Consider the following 21,101-nt stretch of genomic DNA (forward strand, 5'->3'; position numbering starts at 1 on the left):
AATGGAAAGAGCAGGAATTTTTTTCCCTTCTGTTTTGGCTTTTGAGGTAGGGTCTCAAATGTAGCTCAAACCTTGAACTTGGTATGTGGCTGTGGATGGTTTTGAACTCCTGATCCTCCTGACTGAGTGTAGGGATTACATGCATGTGCCACAATGCCCAGCTTAGAGCAAGAACTGTTGTTTTAAATTTTAATTTTATGTGGATTGGTATTTGGTCTGCATGTATGTCTGTGCAACATGTTTATGCAGAGCCTGTTGAGGCCAGAAGAGGGCATCACATCCCCCTGAAACTGGAGATACAGATGGTTCTAAGCTGCCATGTAGGTGCTGGGAACTGGGCCCAGGTCCTCTGTAAGAGCAGCCAGTGTTCTTAGCTAAGGCGTCTCCCCGTCCCTGGAACAGGAACTTTTTATGAAGCAGATACCCTTCACTCTATATACCTGGGCCAGTGACTGAAGTTCTCTGGACCTCGGTTTCTTCAGAGAAGCAGCCTGTGAAGGTAGTGAAGGTACTGTTCTCAGGTCACAGTAAGTGGTAGGTTATTAAAGAAAGGCTTTGGGAGAGTGCCTTCTGGTAGGTTTTCTACATCCATTGTGTTGCTAGCTGAAAATTATCAGCAGCAACTCCACATTCTTTGATCCATTTCTCCTGGTACTTAGATTTTTGGAACCAGAAATTGTTAGGTTGCCTGTCTCTACTAAGGTTGAGATCACAAGTTCCTTCCCCCATGCCTTCCCCTACACATGGTTGTTGTTACTTTGTTTTTGGACTTAGAAATGGTTTCATATGATTCATAGTTCTAGAGGCTAGAAAATCTTAGAGCATGATGCAGTTCCATGGCAATGGATGACTACTGAGAGAGAGCAAGTCCGTTCACTTCAGGGCTGTGCCCCTGAGAGGCTGCTCCCACTCCAACAGATGATTCTACCCTTATGCAGACAGGCAGCAGTAAGCAGACACACTGTTTTGTTTTATTAAGTGTGAGTCTGGGGATCAGACTCTTCATGCTCACAGGCAAGGACTTGGGTCTATTGAGCTATCTTTTCGGCACCTCTGCCCCACGCTTCTGATACAAGATCTCACTGTGTTCATGCAGGCCTTGGACTCACAGTGATCTTCCTGTGTCAGCCCATGTTCTTTCATTTAATAAGCTTGGGATGTATTTTTAAACAAATTTATTAAGTGATCTCAATGTAGCCAGGTTTGAGAACCATTGCAGAATTAGAAAACTAAGCTTCCTTCCAGCTTAGGAGTGTGGTGATGTCCTTGGAAACGAGGAGGAATAAAAATGCCTCTCAGTGATTGAGCAGTGAGTTCTGCATAGCATTTGTCAGTAACGACACACATTATAGAGGCAACTGTACTCATACTCATCCAGAAAATTTCTCTTTTCCCTCCTCCTCTTTCCCTTTCTTTCTCACTGCAGAAAGATCACACCTTCTGTGCTGTTGTTATCATCAGCCCAAGTTCCTGTTCGATCTGTTATGGACAGGAGCCATGTTTGAAGTTCCCTCTTGAACACATTCCTGTCTGGAATAGTTTGTACTTACTTGACATGTAACTCAGGGAAAGAGTGCAAGAATCATAAGGACCTGAGTTTGGACACTTTGCATTTTAATCTTTGACAAATTAATGACTTGACTCTTTATATAATAATAATAATAATAATAATAATAATAATAGTAATAATACAACAAATATCATTCTAGGTTTTTGCTGAGATTAAAGAGGGTATGATGTCTTTATTGAGTCTATCCTTTGTCTTTTGCTGCTGTTATGTAGCTCTCTCTCTCTCTCTCTGTCATGGCGTCTGCCCCTCCACCCCCTGCCCCCTTGGTGGGTGATTTACATAGTCCTGTCCTAGTGTGTGGCATCCTGCCTTGGGTCTTCACGTGGCTTTACCAGATCTTTAAGTGTGTAGCTTATGCTGCAAGGTGCATGTCTGATGGTGGTCTTGATTCTTCTTAAGTCTGGTTTGAACTCGGAGAATACGTTGCTGTTTTAAGTGACTTACTATTTTCAAGTAGGGGTTTTATTACTTCCTTTAGGGCTTTCAGAGGTGAGCTCCAGAGAACAACTCTGAACAGTGATTCTTCAGCTCTAGAGAGTGAAGCTGTAGTGTACAAAAACTGGAAGAACTCTGCCTGCTGAAAGCAGTTTTTGAATGATAATGCATGGAATGCTATTGATTTATGTATTTTTGATATGATTTTTAGTCTTTTTATTTGTATAGTAATTGTTTTGTAAGATATGTCAAGGTATACTTTTATATTAGTAACAGAATCCAAGATAAAACAATATGTAATAATAATTCAAATGTATCTCTTACATGTTGTAAAACTTTTCCTTTTTAGGCATATGGATCAGGCTGTGATATTGTTATTCTGGCAAGCGACTTTGAATGTGTGCAGATCATCCCTGGTGCTAAACATGGCAACATCCAAGTCAGTTGTGTGGAGTGCTCTAACCAACATGGACGAGTAAGAGATTTAATTACTTTATTCAATGTCATTTAAACGTACTTAATTCTCCCAGAATATGTGGATATGAATTGTGAAATGCTAGGAAGCTGATGATGCAGTCATTTATCTACCAGCATTTACACTATGTGGAAAGACTGTAGGCCTCACAGTCTTAGGTATATTGGTGTTCTTCACTGAAGATTCGTAACTTTTAAGCCAGTAAGAGAGAGGAATCAATTTCTTCCAAATTCCAATAACAGCATTGTTGTTTGGTTTTGAGGTAAAACTTACTGTGGTGTGCAGGCTAGTCTTCACTCCTGGACACAGTGAGCCTGTCTGTTTCAGCATCTGCCAAGAGCTGGAGCAGCAGGCTGTGCCTTGCATTTGTAGTAACAGTAAATGTTTATCAAGAAGTTTAATGAGTTGTGTTTAATATAATATGACATACAGATGGTTTGAGTTTGTTAATTTAGTGAAAGTTTGTTGAGTGAACATTTAAGGATTTATTTAAACTTTGGAACAGAGGTTTTATTTTGAAATAGTTAAACTGTATCTTGTGGACTTCTTTCTCAGATTTTCTTTTTCCTCTCTCATTTTTCAAACTTAATACTAATGTAAATATAGTATATTAATATATATATTCTATGAATTCAGTAAGAGCAATATTATATGACAGTTGTATGTCACTACAAGATTATAAAAAAGAAGTTTTGAAACTATGATAGGCAATCATAGCAATTTAAACATTGTTAGTTTTCTGGAAGTTCTTTACTAGAAAACATTCTGTAGAGGATATGTTAAATTTGGTCTTCATGGTAATAGATAGTAATCAATTTCTCCTGCCTTAGTCAGCTGTTTGTATTAGGTTGAATAGTTAGGTAAATGCACCATTACTTGGTAGTAATACTCTTGAAACACTGTATTTTCTTGTGTTCTCTGGTATTTGCTTCTTGCTTTTCTGACTTTCAGTATTTTTCCCAGTAAGTGCTGCTTCTGTTTATTTTTAGAGGACACCGAGGGCCATCTTTCTTTTATTACTTTTTTTTGGTCACTCTTCTCTAGGCCAATCAAGGTAACTAAGCTTGCCTAAGGTAGAATGATAATTGCCAGAGATCAATTTTAATAAATTACTTAAGTGTTTATAATAATCACAATTAATACATTTTGTGGGAGTAAGGACTTTAAAAATATATATAATAAGGTTGGCTGAGATGAGAGGATTGCTTGAACCTAGTAATTTAAGACCAGCTTGGGCAACACCATAAGACTATCTCAGAAACAAAAAGATTATTAAAATACGCAGATGATTGTGTTCATAGCCATGGGAAGCAGACAGGCTGTTTCTGTGCTCCTTACCTGGGCGAAGATGGTGATACTGGCACTTCTTTATTGTCGTGTTCTTCAACACTGTGGTGGTAACTGTCACATTTGTGACTTCTTGGTAACAAAGTATTTGAAGTAGCTTCCCTGATCTACTGTGGATTGAAAACTGTTTCTTGGAAGGCATGTTAAATATTTAGGTAGCAGCTTTAAAAGGGGGTGTGGGGGGGAACCTGGATGGACAGACTGTTTGTCTGTCTATCTATCGTCTTTTTTTAAAATTTATTTATTTATTTATTTATTTGCCATGGACATGCCCTTAAAATCACAGGCTTTTTGGCAGGTCTTCAGAGAGTGTTTCTAGCTTCATCCTATGGCTGGCCAGGGTAGACAGTGTGAGGAGCGATGGCTTTGGTCTGTTTTCTGATGCTGATTCTGTCCTTGCCAAGAGGATGATGAATTGGGAACTATTTCCGAGAATTGTTAGAAAATGGGCTCTGGCCAGAGTGGTGGGGCACACCTTTAATCCCAGCACTGGTGAGGCAGAGGCAGGTGGATCTCTTGTGTTCAAGGCCAGCCTGGTCTACAAAATGAGTTCAGGACGGCCAGGAATACGCAGAGAAACCCTGTCTCGAAAAACCAAAAAAAAAAAAGAAAAAGATGATGGGCACTGCTGTCCTCTAGGAACTGGGGACTCAGGGCCCTTCTTACCAGGGGTGACCTACAGCAGAGCAGCCCTGGTCCCCACACAGTAGTGCAGACACTAGTTTAGTGATTTCCCTTCATTATTTCTGATCCTTTTTCAAGGTGATTTTTCAGTTGGTGCTTTCTGTTTGGTGATATAATTAAAGCAATTTTTGTGACATAGTCTTCAAACCTGTTATCATTTGATGGTTTTTAAAAACTTCTCAAAATTTTTGTATTGTTTTTCTGGATTATGAACATTGTTCATAAAGAGATGTACTGCTGAAGTTATTTTTGTTACTGAAGTAATTTCTATATTAAAAACATTAAAAATTTTAAAATTACGTTTTTAATTGTGCTCATGTGTGTGTGTGTGTGTGTGAGAGAGAGAGAGAGAGAGAGAGAGAGAGGGAGAGAGGGACAGAGAGAGGGGGAGGGAGGACAGCTTGCAGGAGTCATTTCTCTTCTGCTATGTGTGTTGTCGAGGTTGGACTCAGGTTTTCCGGCTTGGTGGCAAGTACTTTTACTCAGTTATCTTTCTGGTCCAAAACAAAATTCCTATAGAAAATCTAATTTCTGAGATAAACTTTGTGGGGCATACTTGTAATCCCAATAGGATTAGAGGCAGGAAGATCAGGAGTTCCTGGCCAGCCTTAGCTACATAGCAAGTTTGAGACTAGCCTGGGCTACCTGAAACCCTGCCTCAAAAAAAGGAAAGTGGGTTTTTGACTAGGACAGCTTCATAATTCTAAAACAAAGCTACTGAGTTGTTTTTTTTTTTTTTTTTTTTTTTTTTTTTTTTTTTTTTTTTTTTTTTTTTTTTTTGGTAAAAGAGATCGTTAAATCTACTATATTGGCAGGTTTATTTCTAGAGGTAAACCATGGAGTTTTATTGGAATTGAATTGTATGAAATTAGTTTATACATTTCTGTGCAGAGGTTTGCCTGTACTTCACCCTTTCATAAATACTAACATGTTTATTCTCTTTTAGGTTGCAGCTTCATATGGCAATGCTGTTTGTATTTTTGAGCCTCTGGGCATAAATTCTCATAAGAGGAACAGTGTAAGTATTAATTGATAGAATATTTGAAGAATTTGGTTAACTTTTGTTTCTTGGTTCCTTAGAATCTGCTTACAGTAGCAGTAGAGAGCTCCTTAGGAAGTAGTACACACAGTGGGGAGGAATAGCTGGGAAGTTTAGTAAAGACCTTTTAGAAACCCAAGTTGCTAGACTATTGCTAATTGCCACTTGTTGTGCTGAGATCTACCCTGGTCTGAACTGCTCTTCGTTTTGCTTGGGTTGCTACTCACTGGTGCTAGTTTCCTATTCCAATGTCCTTTTCTTCTCTCTTCTCAATAGAGAGGATGTGCTACTTCTCTTTAAAATTCTGTAAGGGTGCCTTACTTCTTGCAGATTGTAAACCTGCAAACCTCCCTTCTTCCTCCCAGCACCAGTACACTGTTCTCCTTCAGAATCCATCCCCTGTTCCAGCCACACTGCTTGTGCTGTGTTCCAGTCACCCTCCCTTTAGGGCCCGGGCACTGGCTGTTCTGTGGATGCCTTCTGTGCAGCTCTGGGGCTGGCTTCCACAGGCTCTAGGTCTCTGTGTAATCATACCTTCTTAGCAAGGTGTGTCTGTACTGCAAATGGCAGTCTCCCTATATTATTCCTTCTCTTTTTGGCTAATCCTACTTAGTGATGAGATTACAGGTGTGAGCCACTGTACCCTGATCTGCTTATCTATTTTAAACTTTCCCCATGGCACTTGCTTATTATTTACAGTTTAGAACACAAGCGTCCTTTACAAGTATGCAGCTTGATTCTTTTGATTGTTGTATCCCAATTACTTAGAATAGTATCTAGTGTATTCAGACCCCTAAACATTTGTTTAGTGGAGTTACACACTTAGGTAAGTTTACTAACCAGCTAAGTGGTTGAGCACATCACATTGAGAACCAGTCACATATCTACTAAATGTTGTATTTTATGTTGTTTAATGTTAAGAAAATACTATAGGGTTAGAATCATCAACCACTTACAGTTTTAGACGTGGGCTGGAGAAGGCGGCTCAGATGTGCGGGTGTGAGGACCTGAGTTTGAATACCCTAAACCCACGCAAAGCTGGGAGCAGTTGTGAGATGGGAGGTGGAGACAGAGAACAGGAACTGGCTCGGCTGGTGTACTTAGTGGCAAATAGCAAAGAAACCCTGTCGGGACCAGGTAGAAGAGAGAACTGGATACTCAGGGTTGTCCTTGGATGTCCACACATGAGCTTTGGCATGTGTGAATCTACACTCACAGGAATATGCCATATATGTACACACGTACATCATATGTGTATCAATACACACAGATTAAAAAAATTCCAAGTTAAACTCCTATATGCTTTAGAAATCTACCATCACTTAAAATAATCAAAATTGTAAGTACTAAATGTCAATGTCAAAAGTATGTAAGTACTTTTTGAGACAGGATATCATGTATTCTAGGTTGACCTTGAGCTCATTATTTGTCGGACAATGATCTTGAATGTATGGTGCTCCCTTTACACCGGAATGCTTGTATAATAGGCATGCACCAGCACTCCAGGTCTATGCTGTATTGGGCATCACCCAGGGCTTTGTGCGCTAGGCAAGCACTCTGCCAGCTGAGCCACATCACTAGTGCTGTAAGACATGTAAGGGGTTTGTTTTAGTTAATCACCTGTATTCTGAGGTGAGGTCTTGCTAAGTTGCCTAGGCTGGCTTCAGATGCCTGTGCTCAGCCATCCTCTTCCTTTAGTCTCAGACTCAGCCTCTAGCTGGAACTACAGACCTAAGCCACTGTGCCCACCTCAAATGCTATTTTAGAAATCAATTTTGAATGAAATCTGTATACATGTTTTTTTTTATATTTCTAAATTAAATTGAAGTATCAGTTTTTATTATAAAAATAGATATTAAATTACACAACGGTTAAGAGTCACCTAGATCTGATCTCTGGATTTGATCCCTTTCATCTCCAAAATAAAAATTCAACTAGAACACATTAAAGAAAACTCAGATTCAGAGGCTTAGAGAGATGGCTAATCAGTTAAGAGTACGTACTCCTGTGCGGAGGACCTGGGATCTATTCTCAGCACCTACATGGTGGCTCACAACTTTCTGTAACTTCAGTTCCAGGGTGTCTGACCCCTCCTCTGACCTCTGTGTGCCCCGTGCATGATATGACTATGTTGTACTGTGTTTTGTACTGGCATTTTCTACTTACCCAAAACAGGGGCCAGGGACCTACGGGTCCCCTTTTTATTAAAAAATGAGCTTCTGACTTGGATTGCGTAGGATGTCAGCAGGTCACCTTACCCATCATGGAGACACCTGCCTAGAAAAGATTTAACACCCAGAAAAGATTTTTTTTTTTTTTTTGGTTTTTTGAGACAGGGTTTCTCTGTGTAGCTTTGCGCCTTTCCTGGAACTCACTTGGTAGTCCAGGCTGGCCTTGAACTCACAGAGATCCACCTGCCTCTGCCTCCCAAGTGCTGGGATTAAAGGCGTGCGCCACCACCGCCCGGCCAGAAAAGATTTTTTAATCACTTTGTAGAATGAAAGGATTTAGATAGAAGTTACTCAAAATAACAAACAGATCATGTTTGTGAATTACATTATATTTCAAATCTGTTGTCTTCTTGGGAGTTCTGTCTAGTTTTATTTTAGACAGTGAGTCCATTTCTGTGCATTAATAAAAATTTCCAAAAAATTTGTTTTTATTTTCTGTGTGTGTGTGTGTGTGTATGTATGTATGTATGTATGCATGTATGTGTGTATACACATGTGCCACATGTGTACAGGGGCTCATGGAGGCCAGAAGAGAGTGTCAGATTCTTTGTAGCTAAGGTTACAGGTGGTTGTGAGGCTCCTGAAGTAGATGTTAGGAATAGGACTTGGGTCCTCTGGAAGAGCAGCAAGTACTCAGAACTGCTGAGTCGTCTCTAGCCCTAATAAGAGTTTTAGCATCTTTATAATGGCACTGCAGCTGCTTAAGGTCAAAAACTAGAGCAGGAACTCTAGCTTGGAGGCAGAAGCAGGAGGATCACCACAGACAGAGCTAGGTTTTATGGCTAGACCCCATCTCAAAGAAACCCCAAAGACAAAGCAAAAAGACAAAAAGCAAAACTAAAGACTCACCCAGACCCTTTCCAACCTCATTTCCAACACCATATATACTGGTCATGGTGGTAGTTGGCCCTAATCTCAGTACTTGGGAGGGGGAGGCAGGAGAATCAGGTCATCCTTTGCTACATAGCAAGTTCCAGGCCAGCCAGGACTACTTGAGACCAGACCCTGTTAAAAAAGAAAAGAACAAAAACTAGGCAGACACAAAACATAGAACAACAGTGACAAATCCCCAAGATTATTATGACCTCGTTCCTTCCCGTCAAGTGTTGCTGTCTAATAGGAAAGCCAGACACATACACATTCCGTGTAGTCAGTGTTGTGATGACAGAGTGGGAACGTGTCCTGGATGCTGGTGAGAGGTCAGAGTTCACAGAGGCGATGGTGTAGGCACATCCTCAGGAAGCACAGGGATTTTCAGATGGAGAAGTGAAGGGGAGGATGTCCCCAGTTCTGAAAATGTGTTAGTAGACAGAAGAAAGCCTGAGAGAACATGTTTAGTTGGGCGTGGTAAGCAGTATGGCAGCATGACCTGTAAGTGGGACCATTGGAGGTTATTTTTAAAATAATCATGAAATATTTGCATCTTTAAAAGTCTCTTTTAAGTTGAAGAAAATGATACAATGGTGGAGTTTGGGAGTATTTTAAAAACATTTTTTTTCTTTCTCTCTATGTTTCAGCAACTCAAGTGTCAGTGGCTTAAAACTGGGCAGTTTTTTTTGAGTTCTGTGACATACAACTTAGCATGGGACCCTCAAGGTATTTAATAGCTATACTTAGAAATTATTGAAACGAAGCATTTGATTTGAATGTATAATTAAAATGTGATAATGTTTGATGATAAAGAAGTTGGCAATGTTACATTTTTGTTGATGCGTGAATATGGCTTTTCCTTCTCGGTGTGCAGTGACTTTCATTTCCTCCCCTCTTTGTAGCTTTTGCCTTTTACTGTTTCATTGTAAGAACTAGTGATTTTTTTTCTTTTAGTTTACATGTGATATACTTTATTCTTATTTTATGTACAAAAATTATAAATAAGAGAGGGATGGGAGCATTTTCTACCTTATTTTGTTATTGTGTATTTTAGGAAATTATTGTTTTTAATTTGTAAAGATTAGAAACCTGTAATGATAAATAGCTGTTATCTCCTTTTATATTCACAGTTAATGAGGGTTGTTTTATATTCCATGTAGAAACATTTCTTTTTAGTTGTCTCTCATATCTTGAGAATACTCCACTGTAGAGGGCGTCTGCCATGTGCTAGTATTCCACTTTGGCTGTTTAACACTTGTTTACTAGGTGAAGCCCTCTACAGTAAGTCTTTGTTTTTTGTTTTTTTCTCGTCTCCCCTAATAATGATTCTTGTTTAGGTTCTTTTTCCCCTTTTCCTCGTAGAGGACTCTTTTGAACTGACCCCGTGTGTTTTTCATAGATGGTATTGTATATTTTCACTTAATAATGTACAGACCTAACAGAACTGTGTGTGCATTTCTTTCCGTAGATATTCCTTAGTTACTCATCAGAACATTTTAAAATTTTCAGATAACAGACTGTTGACAGCTACTGATTCTATTCAGTTGTGGGCTCCTCCAGGAAGTGATATTCTAGAAGAGGAGGAAGAAATTGATAACAAAATCCCTCCTGTTTTAAATGATTGGAAGTGCGTCTGGCAGTGCAAGTTAGTGTCTAAGCCTGTTGTAATATTCATTCACTAAAATGTCCTAAATTGTGTTCCTTCTACGGAGTGCTTTAGTTTTTCTTGGTGTTGTATTTAAAAATCTAAAGTGTAGACTTTTTTTTCTAACCAAAACTCATTATAATATCATTCTTTAATTTGTGCTTTACTTATTTGTCCCCCCCAAAGTAAAATATTTTCATACAGAATTGACTCATAGAAATTGCTCATTGAAGAGTTGAAATTGGTTGTGATGGGAAGATATGGAAGCTTCTAGCCACCTTCTGAAGTGGAGTGATGACTGTTCTGTTAGTGTTAACATGGTTATGTAGAGAGATCTACTTACCTAGGAAGGTGATAAGCTATTTTAACATGTTATAATGATGATTTTGATTGACATGGATATAGCAATATCATGTAATACTTAGATTCTTTGTTGTTGAAAGTGTACTTTGGATTAGTTTTATTTTTTTAGGAAGGTGAAATATTTTGTATTGTTATGGGGGCAGAAACACTCCTGTTAGGATGGTTGTGACATTGATATTTGACCATGTATCCATAGTCTGTATTTGTGTTCTGATCATGCTGGTTTGGTTTGTTCTCAGAACCTCAGTGTCTGTACATCTGATGGAATGGTCTCCTGATGGTGAATATTTTGCTACTGCTGGAAAGGTAAGGGAGCAAGCCAAAAAATGAAGATTCAAACAAAACAACTGAAGAAACCCTTACATTCCTTTCCAGTCTGTCTTCCATAAATTTAGACAATTCTCCTGCACAGCTTGCTTGAGGTATAATAAAAATGTTTGTGAGGCTGGGGATATAGCTCAGTGATGGCCAGCAGTGGTTACCATTGGTGAAGTTTTGAGCTCAAGTCTCAGCTCTGTAAAATGAATGGAAAAAATGTTTTAAAAAGATTTGGTATGATTTCTACAGATATTACGCACTTGGGAAATAATGACTATTATTATTTCTGTTTTACTTTAGTGAAATTATAGTAAAGTTTTTTTTTTACATTTATTATTATTATTATTATTTTTTTTTTTTTGTGTGTGTGTGTATGTGTATGCAGGCCAAAGAGAGAATGAATGAGAGTGGATGATGTGTGTGGAAGTCCACTTACAAGAATCAGTTCTCTTGTACATGCGGGTTCTGGGGATCAAACTCAAGTCATCAGGCCCTACCCACTATGAATCTTGCTCACCATAAGTTTACTTTTTTGTAAATTAATTTTTGAGAATTTCATGTATGGTATTTTGATGACTTCAACTTCTAGAGTCACCTCCCATTCCATACTCACTAAACTTGGTGTCCTTATTTTTTTAAACCCAGTGAGCCCAAAGTTGGACATAGTAGTGTTTGACTTTAATCCCAGTACTTGGGAAGCATAAGTAGGTAGATCTCTGTGAGTTTGAGGCCAGCTTTGTCTGCATAGTGAGTTTCAGGACAGCTAGGGCTACATAGTGAGTCCCTGTTTTGAAAAAACACTACCACCACAAACCCTGTGAATCCAGTTTATGCACCTCATAAACTCTTGGATGTATAGCCATCCGCTGGAGCATGGGCCACACTAAAATTAGTTTTTCTATTTAAAAATACCAGGAATTCTAGTTTAAAAGTAGAATTGAGTTGGACAGGATGGCACACTCCTGTAATCCCAGCACCTGAGAGGTAGAACAGGAGGATCAAGAGAGTGCAAGGTGGTGGCACATGCCTTATCCTAGTGTTTGGGGAGCAGGTGGAGACCAGTCAGAGCTGCAGGTAAGACCCTGTCTACAAAAGGACAAAGAGAAAGCAGACTTGTGCTACTGCCTTCGCAATGACTGGTCTCTGCCTCCTCATTCCCACTCCCTTCCTGCCCTATTCTGATTTCCTTCCTTCCTTTCTTGATAGTATGTTGCCACGTGTATTAGTCGGGCGTCTCTGGAGGAACAGAACTGATTGAAAATTAATATAGAGGGGATTTATTAGAGTGGCTTACAGACTGTGGTTTGAATAATCCATTATTTTATTCTAAAACTTAAAAATGTAGTTTCACAAGTAAGTCCTTAATTCATCTGGATGTTGTTGACTACTACTTACTGATTCCTCCGCTCTTTTCCACTAACCTGCTCTGCTGATACATTTTTGATGTATAGTTAGTAATGCTGCATGAGGGTCTTGCACATGTGTATTAGGCATGTGTATGGGTTTTTCTTGCATGTCCACGGCAGTAGTATTGGCTGCGTCCTAGGTTACTTGAATCTTAACCTTCCTAGACAGTGCCAGTTAGTTCTCCAAAGCTGCTGTTCCTAATGAATGTTCTCACCAACTTGTCCTTTTCTTCCTTGCCCAAACTGATATTATTAGACTTTTACCTTTCTAGGTTTGGCTTTTGGACTTTGTTCAGAAAAATTTGTACAGTTAGTGATTATGATTTAGGTTCTGTCAGAATTTGGAAATTCAGAGGCTCTTGATTCACTGAGTGGTCTCAAGTGAACTTTTACCCCTAGAAGTACATTGGGATGTCTCGGTCTACCAGAGGGATTGTATCTTCCTGTCTTAGAAAGAGTAGCAGCCAGATGCTATGGCTTCTTCCCAGGTGTTGTGTTTTGAGTTTTTCCAAACTCTGAAGTTCTGTTTAAGTCTTTCAGGGTCTGCCCTCTAGTTGCTTGCTGTTTAAACCCAGGTTTAAAAGTGCTGCTACCCCCAGTAGAGTGCTAGAGTTTAGAACCAGGTCATTATTTTCTTGTTTTTAGTTTTAAACATCCATACTCAAGCTGGGTGATGGTGGCTCATGCCTTTAATCCTAGCAGAGGCAGGTGGATCTCTGTGAGTTGAGGCCAGCCTGGCCTACAGAGTGAGTTCTAGGACAGCTAGGACTACACAGAGAAACCCTGTCTTGAAAAATTAAAAATAAAAACAAACTCTGGCATTTAATAAGGTGAGGAAGATTGTACATTTATGGAGAGAAAAAGACTGTAAGCACTCCATAGACAGAAATGTACCCTGGGCTGCTTTTCAAGTCTATTTCATGGTCACTGTAAGGTCTAAGCCTTAGGGACTTCTTGGCATTTCTTTTCCTTTAGCAACTGGCCACACAATAGAGACATTCACACCGTGCCAGATAACAACTTGCCTTTAGCATGAGAGAAGTTCCACTTGCCTCCATTTCCCTGCAAATACCATAGTTTTATTTATTTTTTAATGGCGGACTAAAGCTCCATTATATAGGGGTTGGGGTATCTGCTCAGAGGTTAAAAGCACATATTGCAGTTGCAGAGGACCTGGGTTTGGTTCCCAGCACCTACATGGTGGCTTACAACTGTCTGTAACTCCAGTACCAGGGCATCTGTTGACTACTTCTAGACTCTGTGGGCTCCTGCGTACAGATGGTACACATAAACTTATGCAGGCACACACATACACATTTAAAGAAATTCTTAAAATCAACTCCTTCATGGCAGGTTATGTTGGCACATTTTTATAATCCTAGTACTTGGGAGACTGAGGTGGAGGCAGGAGGATAATGAGTTCAAGGCGAGCTGTGGCTGTATAGTGAAACCCTGTTTCAAGCAATGGCTCCCCAAATAAAAACTTATAGACATCAAAACAAAACAAACCCTCCATTATATATATGTATGACATTTTCTTTATCCACTCATCTATTAATGAACATCTAAGCTACTTCCAGACCTTGGTCATTGTGAACAGTGATACAGTAAATACGGTGTGCAGGTACCTTTCTTATATACTGACTTCGATTCCTTTGGGTATATACTCAGGAATTAGAGTTTCTTTTTTAAAAAAATTTATTTATTTGTATTTTATGTACATTGGTGTTTTCCCTGCATGTATGTCTGTGTGAGAGTGTCAAATCCCCTGGAACAGGAGTTATAGACAGTTGTGAACTGCCATGTGGGTGCTGGGAATTGAACCTGGGCCCTGGAAGAGCAGCCAGTGCTCCTAACCGCTGAGCCATCTTACCAACCCCTAGAGTTTCTTAAAGTTTTATTTTTTTTTTTTTTGCAATAAATTCCTTTGGGACTTTAGTGAATGAACTTTTAACCTTCACAGTATGGTAATTTCTAAAACTATAAAATAGGATGTGTAAATAGGATGTAAATAGGATGTTAAATAGGATGTTATAAAGGAAATAAGCCATTAAAACACAGCTTTAAAATATTAAAAGTATATTTGTGATAGTACACATGCTTTTAAATAAATGCATCCAATAACATTTAAAATATTGGCAAATTTCATTTAATTGTGTAACACGGAATTCAGATTTCTGTATCTTTTCAAGGCAGAAGCTTGGACTTTCTAAGATCATTGAATCTACTCATGATTTTTCTGTATATCTGTTTGTATGTCAAAGGGTCCCTTATAATTTATTGAATCTCTAGTTGCAAACCATCCAGCTTACTGTTTTGTGGTCCAGTAACTGCTTGGCACAGAGGTAGTTGCTCAAGAGTTGCAAGAACATAATAAGAAAACGGTATCCCATTGTAGACAGGAAGATTGCAGTCATGTGCAGGCTAGCAGTGGTTCTCATCACTAACAATTTCTAAGTAAAATGTGCGAAAATGTTTTCAGATGTATAGCAACTGTCCTGGTATGAAAATATTTGTGATCTCCAAGATAAAAAAAATCACATGGATTGCTAACACCGGTTTCCTTTGTTGAAGCATTCCTTCAGATAGCAGTTATGGAAACAGGAGTGATTTTCTCTTGGGTCTTGGTTTCTACGCTTCTCTAGAGGCACACATTGAGATAAAGATGCACATATATGTAGTTAATATGGGAGTAGTTTCTTTCCTGCTACTATGATAAGCTACTCTGATAAAGCAGCTTCAAGGGAGAAAAGGTTAGTTTGGCTACAGTTCTGAGTTACAGGCCATCATGGTGGGGAAGTCAGAGTGTCAGAAGCTTGCACAGGCAGGCCATATTGCACCCCTAGTCAAGAAGCAGAGAGGGGCAAATGCATGCTGCGTCTCACCTCCCATTTTCCATTTAATGTAGTCTAGGATCCTGGCCAGGGAATAGTTCTACCCACAGTGGGCAGTTGTCTCACCCCAGTTAATGCAGTTAAGTTAATCCTCCACAGGCATGCCCAGAGGCCATCTCCCAGGTCATTCTAAAGATTGCCACCTTGACAGTTAACAAGTCATCACATGGGAAATGATCAGATAATAAAATGTCCTGGATTGAGGCATATACTTGAGGAACATGATAATATGCTCTTTCTTAAATGTATTAACCACCTGACTTAAGTCTATGGGTGCTCTGAGAGGCAACATTATTCATATATGTTGTATTCTGTATACATACTCTTCAAAAATTATTTTAAAAATTTTCATACAATATATTTTGATCATATTCTTTCTCCTCCCCCAACTCCTCCCAGATCTTTTCCACCTCCCTGCCCACCCAAATTCATGTCTTAATATATATTCTTTAACACGTCAATAATTGGCTGAGGACTAGCAAGGATAAGGTATGATTCTTAGCACTCAGCCAACTGCTGGGAAACTTCAGAAATAGATGTAGGTAGATGCTTTCACTTGAAACTGACATACCTGAGTGCCAAGGCCTGATGAGTACAGGTGATGGATCAAAAGCGTGTGTTATATTGAGTTTTGTCTGTCTGACCTTTGGGTCAGAGTGCCTCAGGCTAAGCACCCCTACTCTGGAAGCTGGGCATTTTATATTTGTATTTGACATTTAGTAATTTTCTTTCTTTCTTTTTTTAATCTTAAAATTAGGAATTTAGGCCAGGCGTTGGTGGCGCACACCTTTAATCCCAGCACTTGGGAGGTAGAGCCAGGCGGATCTCTGTGAGTTCGAGGCCAGCCTGGGCTACCAAGTGAGCTCCAGGAAAGGCGCAAAGCTACACAGAGAAACCCTGTCTCGAAAAACAAAAAACAAACAAACAAAAAAAAAACAAACAAAAAAAATTAGGAATTTATTGACATGAATTTCCTTTAGCAATTATTCTAACACAGAGAGGACTGCAGCGCTGCAGACATGACAGCAAACCCACGGGCGCTAAAGGATGTGGGGCTCGTCGACATTTAGTGATTTTTATGAATTTTGGCAATGGCTAAGCAAAGGTAGTTTTTTTTCTATATATCTGTTTGTATATCCAAGGGTCCCATATAATTTATTGAAAAGCTTCTTTTTCCCTTGCTCTATGGAGCTAGCTACTTTTGTCATAAAATCAAGTGTCTACATTTCTGTGTATCTGTTTCTGGGTTCTTCTCTACAGTGTTCCTTCCTCATACTTGTGTTACTGTCTTAATTGCTATGCTTTTAAAACAAGTCTTGATATTTAGTGCAGCAGGTCTTCTCCATCTCATTTGCTAGGCATGGTGGTGCATGCTGTTACATCCCAGCACTCATGAAGCAGAGACAGGTGCATATTTATGAGGTAGAGGTTAGCCTGGTCTACCCAGTGAGTTCTCCCTGAGGCCAGCCAGGGCTACATAATGAGACCCTGTAATGAAACAAAATGAGCTCACTTAAGCCAGGCGTGGAGGTCCCTGCTAGTTTTAATCCTAAGGTTGGGGATGCTGAGCCGGGAGCACCTTTGCTCGTTTTATTGTAGTCAGGAGAATGGCTTGGAGTTCATTTCAGCAAGCAGGAGTAACAGAGACACTGCTTAGTCTGGGCCATGTTTCCTGCCCTCCTCGTGGAGCTGAGGAAGGGTGGTTTTTACTTAGTGTCTGCATGGTTTTTTCTTCATTTTCAGCTGAGCCCATCGACCAGCACCTCTCTAGTTGTCATCAGAGACTTCCTGTTACTGACTCCTGTGGTTAATTCTTACTTAACCTATAAGCATGAATCGACATCATCAGTTACTTCTTTCTTTGTAAAGCCTTAATTTTTAAAGAGTACTTTGGACTCACAAGAAAACTGAGGAAGGTGCAGAGAAATCTCAGGTTTGCTCCTCTCAACATGCACATCTTCCCCTACTGTCCGCCTTCTCCTACAGAGTGGTGTATCTATCTCAGTTAGTTGATGAACTTGCACCAGCAACTCTTGGCACCCACAGTCAGCGCTTTATCTTAGGACTCACTCTTGTGTCCATCCTGTGGGTCTGGATAAGTTTATAGCACACAGATCTGACACTAGTGCTGTGCCGAGTATCTTCACTGCCATAGAAATGGCTATCCTCTGCCTATCTCTAATTCTGACTGTCCTTTAGATTTTTTGCATTATTTTATTTTCTGCAACTTTGGCGGGTATTTGTTTTTGGACAGGGTCCCATGGATCTCAGGTTGGTTTCCTGTACAGCAGAGAATGCCCTTCTAATCCCTTTGCCTCTCTCTCTCAAGAGTACCCAGGTTCATTTTTTGGACCTTTCCTCTGACTACGCTCGTTCTTTTCAGATGCCATCTTTTAAATGCTGGTAACACATTTGTGTCTGTTGTCTGCCACTCTCGCTTGATCCCTTAATCTGCACCCCTGCTGTTATCCTTGTGGGTCTCCTTTAGGATATAGTCATAATCTACTCACTAGTCTAAAAGCTAAAATGAGCCCACCAAGATAAATCTTGTGTTCTTGATTGCTTCCATGTTATAGTCAGATGAAAGCCACTGTTATATATCACTTACTGAATTTCAAAGTTTATTACAATAATTCTTGCGGATTTTATTGTGTTCCTGTGTTTTTGAAGTGTTCTTTTTACAAACTCACACCAAAAGATCAGGTGTGGTGCATGCTTTTAATCCTAGCATTGAGAAGTCTAAAGTAGGGGATTGCTGTGAGTGTCAGGTCATACAGGTCATAGCTACAGAGTGAGGTCCTGTCTCAACACTCCCCAGGATCAAAAAAAAAAAAAAAAAAGATATCAGGTCATTCGTAAGGTTTTCTTTTCCTTCTGGAAAGCCAGAGGCTTTGTCATGGCCCACATACACACTGTGCTGTTTAGGTCCAGTGGTCCTTCCTGCAATCACATTCCCTGCTTCTTCCTCACTTGTAGACTTGACTCTAGCCAGTTAGGTGTCATTGTTCATATACAGGTTAGGCATAGGTGCACATAGCGTTGCTACATTTGTGCTCTCAGACTTGTATTCCTAGACATTTATATAGCCTTTCCCTTTTACTTGTGTTCTCACTTTTCAGTGAGGTTTCCCTAAGCACCCCTTTATAAGTTGTACCCCACCTTCCAATGTATTCTTCGCTCCCTTTGTCTGCCTTAATTTTATCCATATTTTTTTATCATTAGGAGTCTATATTTGCTTTCTTTTTACCCTGTAACAAATGACTACAAATGCCGCAGCTACCACCACACATTATTATCTCAGCTCTTTGGATTAGGAATCTTGGCACAGGTTGGCTGGGTGCTCTGATCAGGATGTGATAGGCTCTGGTAAAGATGTCATGCAGTCTGGATTCTTACCTGGAGGCTTAACAGGGAGAATTGGCTTCCAGGCTCACTCCAGTAGGCAGAGTTGATCTCTTTGCAGCCATCTGGCTGAAGGGCTAGGCTAGCTTTCTTCTGGCTTTTGGCTGAGATCTCCCCCAGACCCTCAGACTGCCTGCAGCCCTTTGCCAGATGGGCTTCCTCTCCCTCCACTCCCAATAGTAACAATACCCAAACAGTTCCCTAAGTGGAAGCAGGGAGTCAGAGAAAACAGGGGCAATCACAGCTGGAACAAGTGATTACAGCTGGAACAGGATTGGAAAGAAAAATATTTGGAAACTGGATTTCAGAAACAAAACCATGAATTTTTTGATAAACTTGTTTAGTCGCTTAAAATAATAAAAAGGTAATATTTTCTGTATAAGATGTAGAGATTCATAGAGAATTTAAAAAAAACAATGCAAAAGGATGGGTTAATAAAGAAAAATCATTTTCAAAATCACAGAAAAAATAATTTGAAAAATATTATAATTCACGATTTTTTTTCTTTTCTTTTTTTTGGGGGAGCTGAGGACCGAACCCAGGGTCTTGCGCTTGCTAGGCAAACGCTCTACCACTGAGCTAAATCCCCAACCCCCTGATTTTTTTGTTACGTTTGATTATTTTTGTATGTATGTTGGGGGTTGGGGAGCTCACATGTGTACCAGTGAGGGTAGGCCAGAGGATAACTTTTTGGAATCGATTCTTTCCTTCTATCATGTGAGTCCTAAGAATAGAACTCCTAGAGATCCACTTGCCTCGGCCTCCCAAGGGCTGAAATTAAATTGTGGCACTGTACCTGGCAGAAAGTTGGCTTCTTAATAAGTCTGTATTTGGAGATAGTCAAATGTAGTAAGGCTTACTTCTTCTGAAATATTAAAATTGTAGAACAGTTGAATCAAGAATGGTACATATTTTTTAAGTTAATTAATTATGTAGATCAGTAGGCATCTAACTCATAAATAGCTCTTTGCCTCTATGTCTTGAGTGCTAAGATTAAAGATGTACATGACCATGCCTGGTGATGTTTTTGTTTTTTGAGACAAAGTCTGACAAGTTTCAGACAGGCCTCAAACTCAGGTGTAACTGAGGATGACCTTGACTCCTGGTCCTTCTGTCTCCCAGACCTGGGATTACAGGTCTATGCCACCAGGCCAGCTTTGGGTGTACGGTCTTTTGACAGAGTCACTGGCACTTTAGTTTACTTATGGTGTTGATCATTGAACCTAGGACTTTGAACATGCAAGGTAATTCTACCACTGAGCTATAGCCTCAGCCCCTTCCCCATTTAAAATTTTTTTGGGGGTCAGAGAGATGGCTTAGCAGGTAAGGGTATTTGCCACCAAGACTGACAACCTGAATTTGATTCCCAGGACCTGTGTGGTTGAGGGGGAGAACCAACTGCCATAAGTTGTCCTCTGCCTCCACTTGCATGCCACTTGAACACATACGGACACAAATAAATAAAAGATATAATAAAGTTAAAAAAACCTGTTGTCTTCAGACAAGGTCTTAGTTGCCAAAGCTGGGTTTGAACTTGTGATCTTCTGGCCTCATCTTCCTCCATAGCTAGGTTGGGAGGACCGCACCTGTAGGCCTTCTCACTTAGCACTGTAAAGTTTGTTGAAAACCTGTGTATGATAATCAGATTCATTATTGGAACATCTTTTTGAATTCTCATCATTAATGAATCTGAAAGATGCTTTTGTACTTTGTGTAGAAATAAGTCACAAGACCAAAAGTGTATTTCCCTTCGGTAGGCACCTAGATTTGAACCTTCTCAAGACCCTCCACCTTGGTTATGAATTCAAAAACAACATATCTCTGTCTTTGAATTTTTATTGTACACAGCCTTAGCAGATTACTGAGAATTTTTACTAGTTTAGGCATATTTCCCTAAGCTTGCATTCAGTTCTCCAAAGAGCTGTTTAATAATTCTTATGGAATGATAAGAATATTTTATTGCTCAGTATCCTTTGAGGGTTAGTTAGCAAATGTGTCAGAATTTGAGAAGATTATTCCTCAGGTTTTTGAGAAAAATACAATATTAATTAAGATTCCCTTGAGAAAAAGAACAGAAGCTGACTTTGGAATGCGGGGCAGATTTTGTCCCTACAGCCCATCTGTTCTGTTGATAAAGCCGCGTTGCTGTGATTGGACGAAGCGGTGCGTGCTGTGTGGCTCTCCAGAGCACATGCGGGAGTCCCACTCATCTGCAGCACGCGTGCAGACAGAACTGCAGTCCAGCGGGCTTCAGGAGTGCATGGGGCTCCAGTCCAGTTACTTTCCAGATTCGGAACACTATTGGGTACTTTTGCTGATGAGATCCATTTCTTAAATGTAGAATTAATTTTTTCTTGGGCTTAATGGTATTTGGAATTTTTATCTGAGCTTAAATAAAATCTTATTTATTAATGAGCCATTT

At 39.8% G+C, this 21,101-nt stretch overlaps 1 protein-coding gene across 4 annotated transcripts in view; it reads left to right on the plus strand.

Moving 5' to 3' along the window:
• Positions 1-21,101, plus strand: part of Dmxl2 (Dmx like 2) — a 123,945-nt gene that overhangs the window by 12,480 nt on the left and 90,364 nt on the right. For all 4 annotated transcript variants that reach the window (XM_028864975.1, XM_028864977.1, XM_028864976.1 and 1 more), the window contains exons 2-6: positions 2,355-2,480; positions 5,458-5,529; positions 9,299-9,377; positions 10,161-10,296; positions 10,899-10,965. In XM_028864975.1, coding sequence (XP_028720808.1) covers positions 2,355-2,480; positions 5,458-5,529; positions 9,299-9,377; positions 10,161-10,296; positions 10,899-10,965 — 480 coding nt within the window. The remainder of the gene's footprint in view (positions 1-2,354; positions 2,481-5,457; positions 5,530-9,298; positions 9,378-10,160; positions 10,297-10,898; positions 10,966-21,101) is intronic.

The sequence above is a fragment of the Peromyscus leucopus genome, chromosome 7 (assembly GCF_004664715.2).
Source record: "Peromyscus leucopus breed LL Stock chromosome 7, UCI_PerLeu_2.1, whole genome shotgun sequence".
Lineage (NCBI taxonomy): Eukaryota > Metazoa > Chordata > Mammalia > Rodentia > Cricetidae > Peromyscus > Peromyscus leucopus.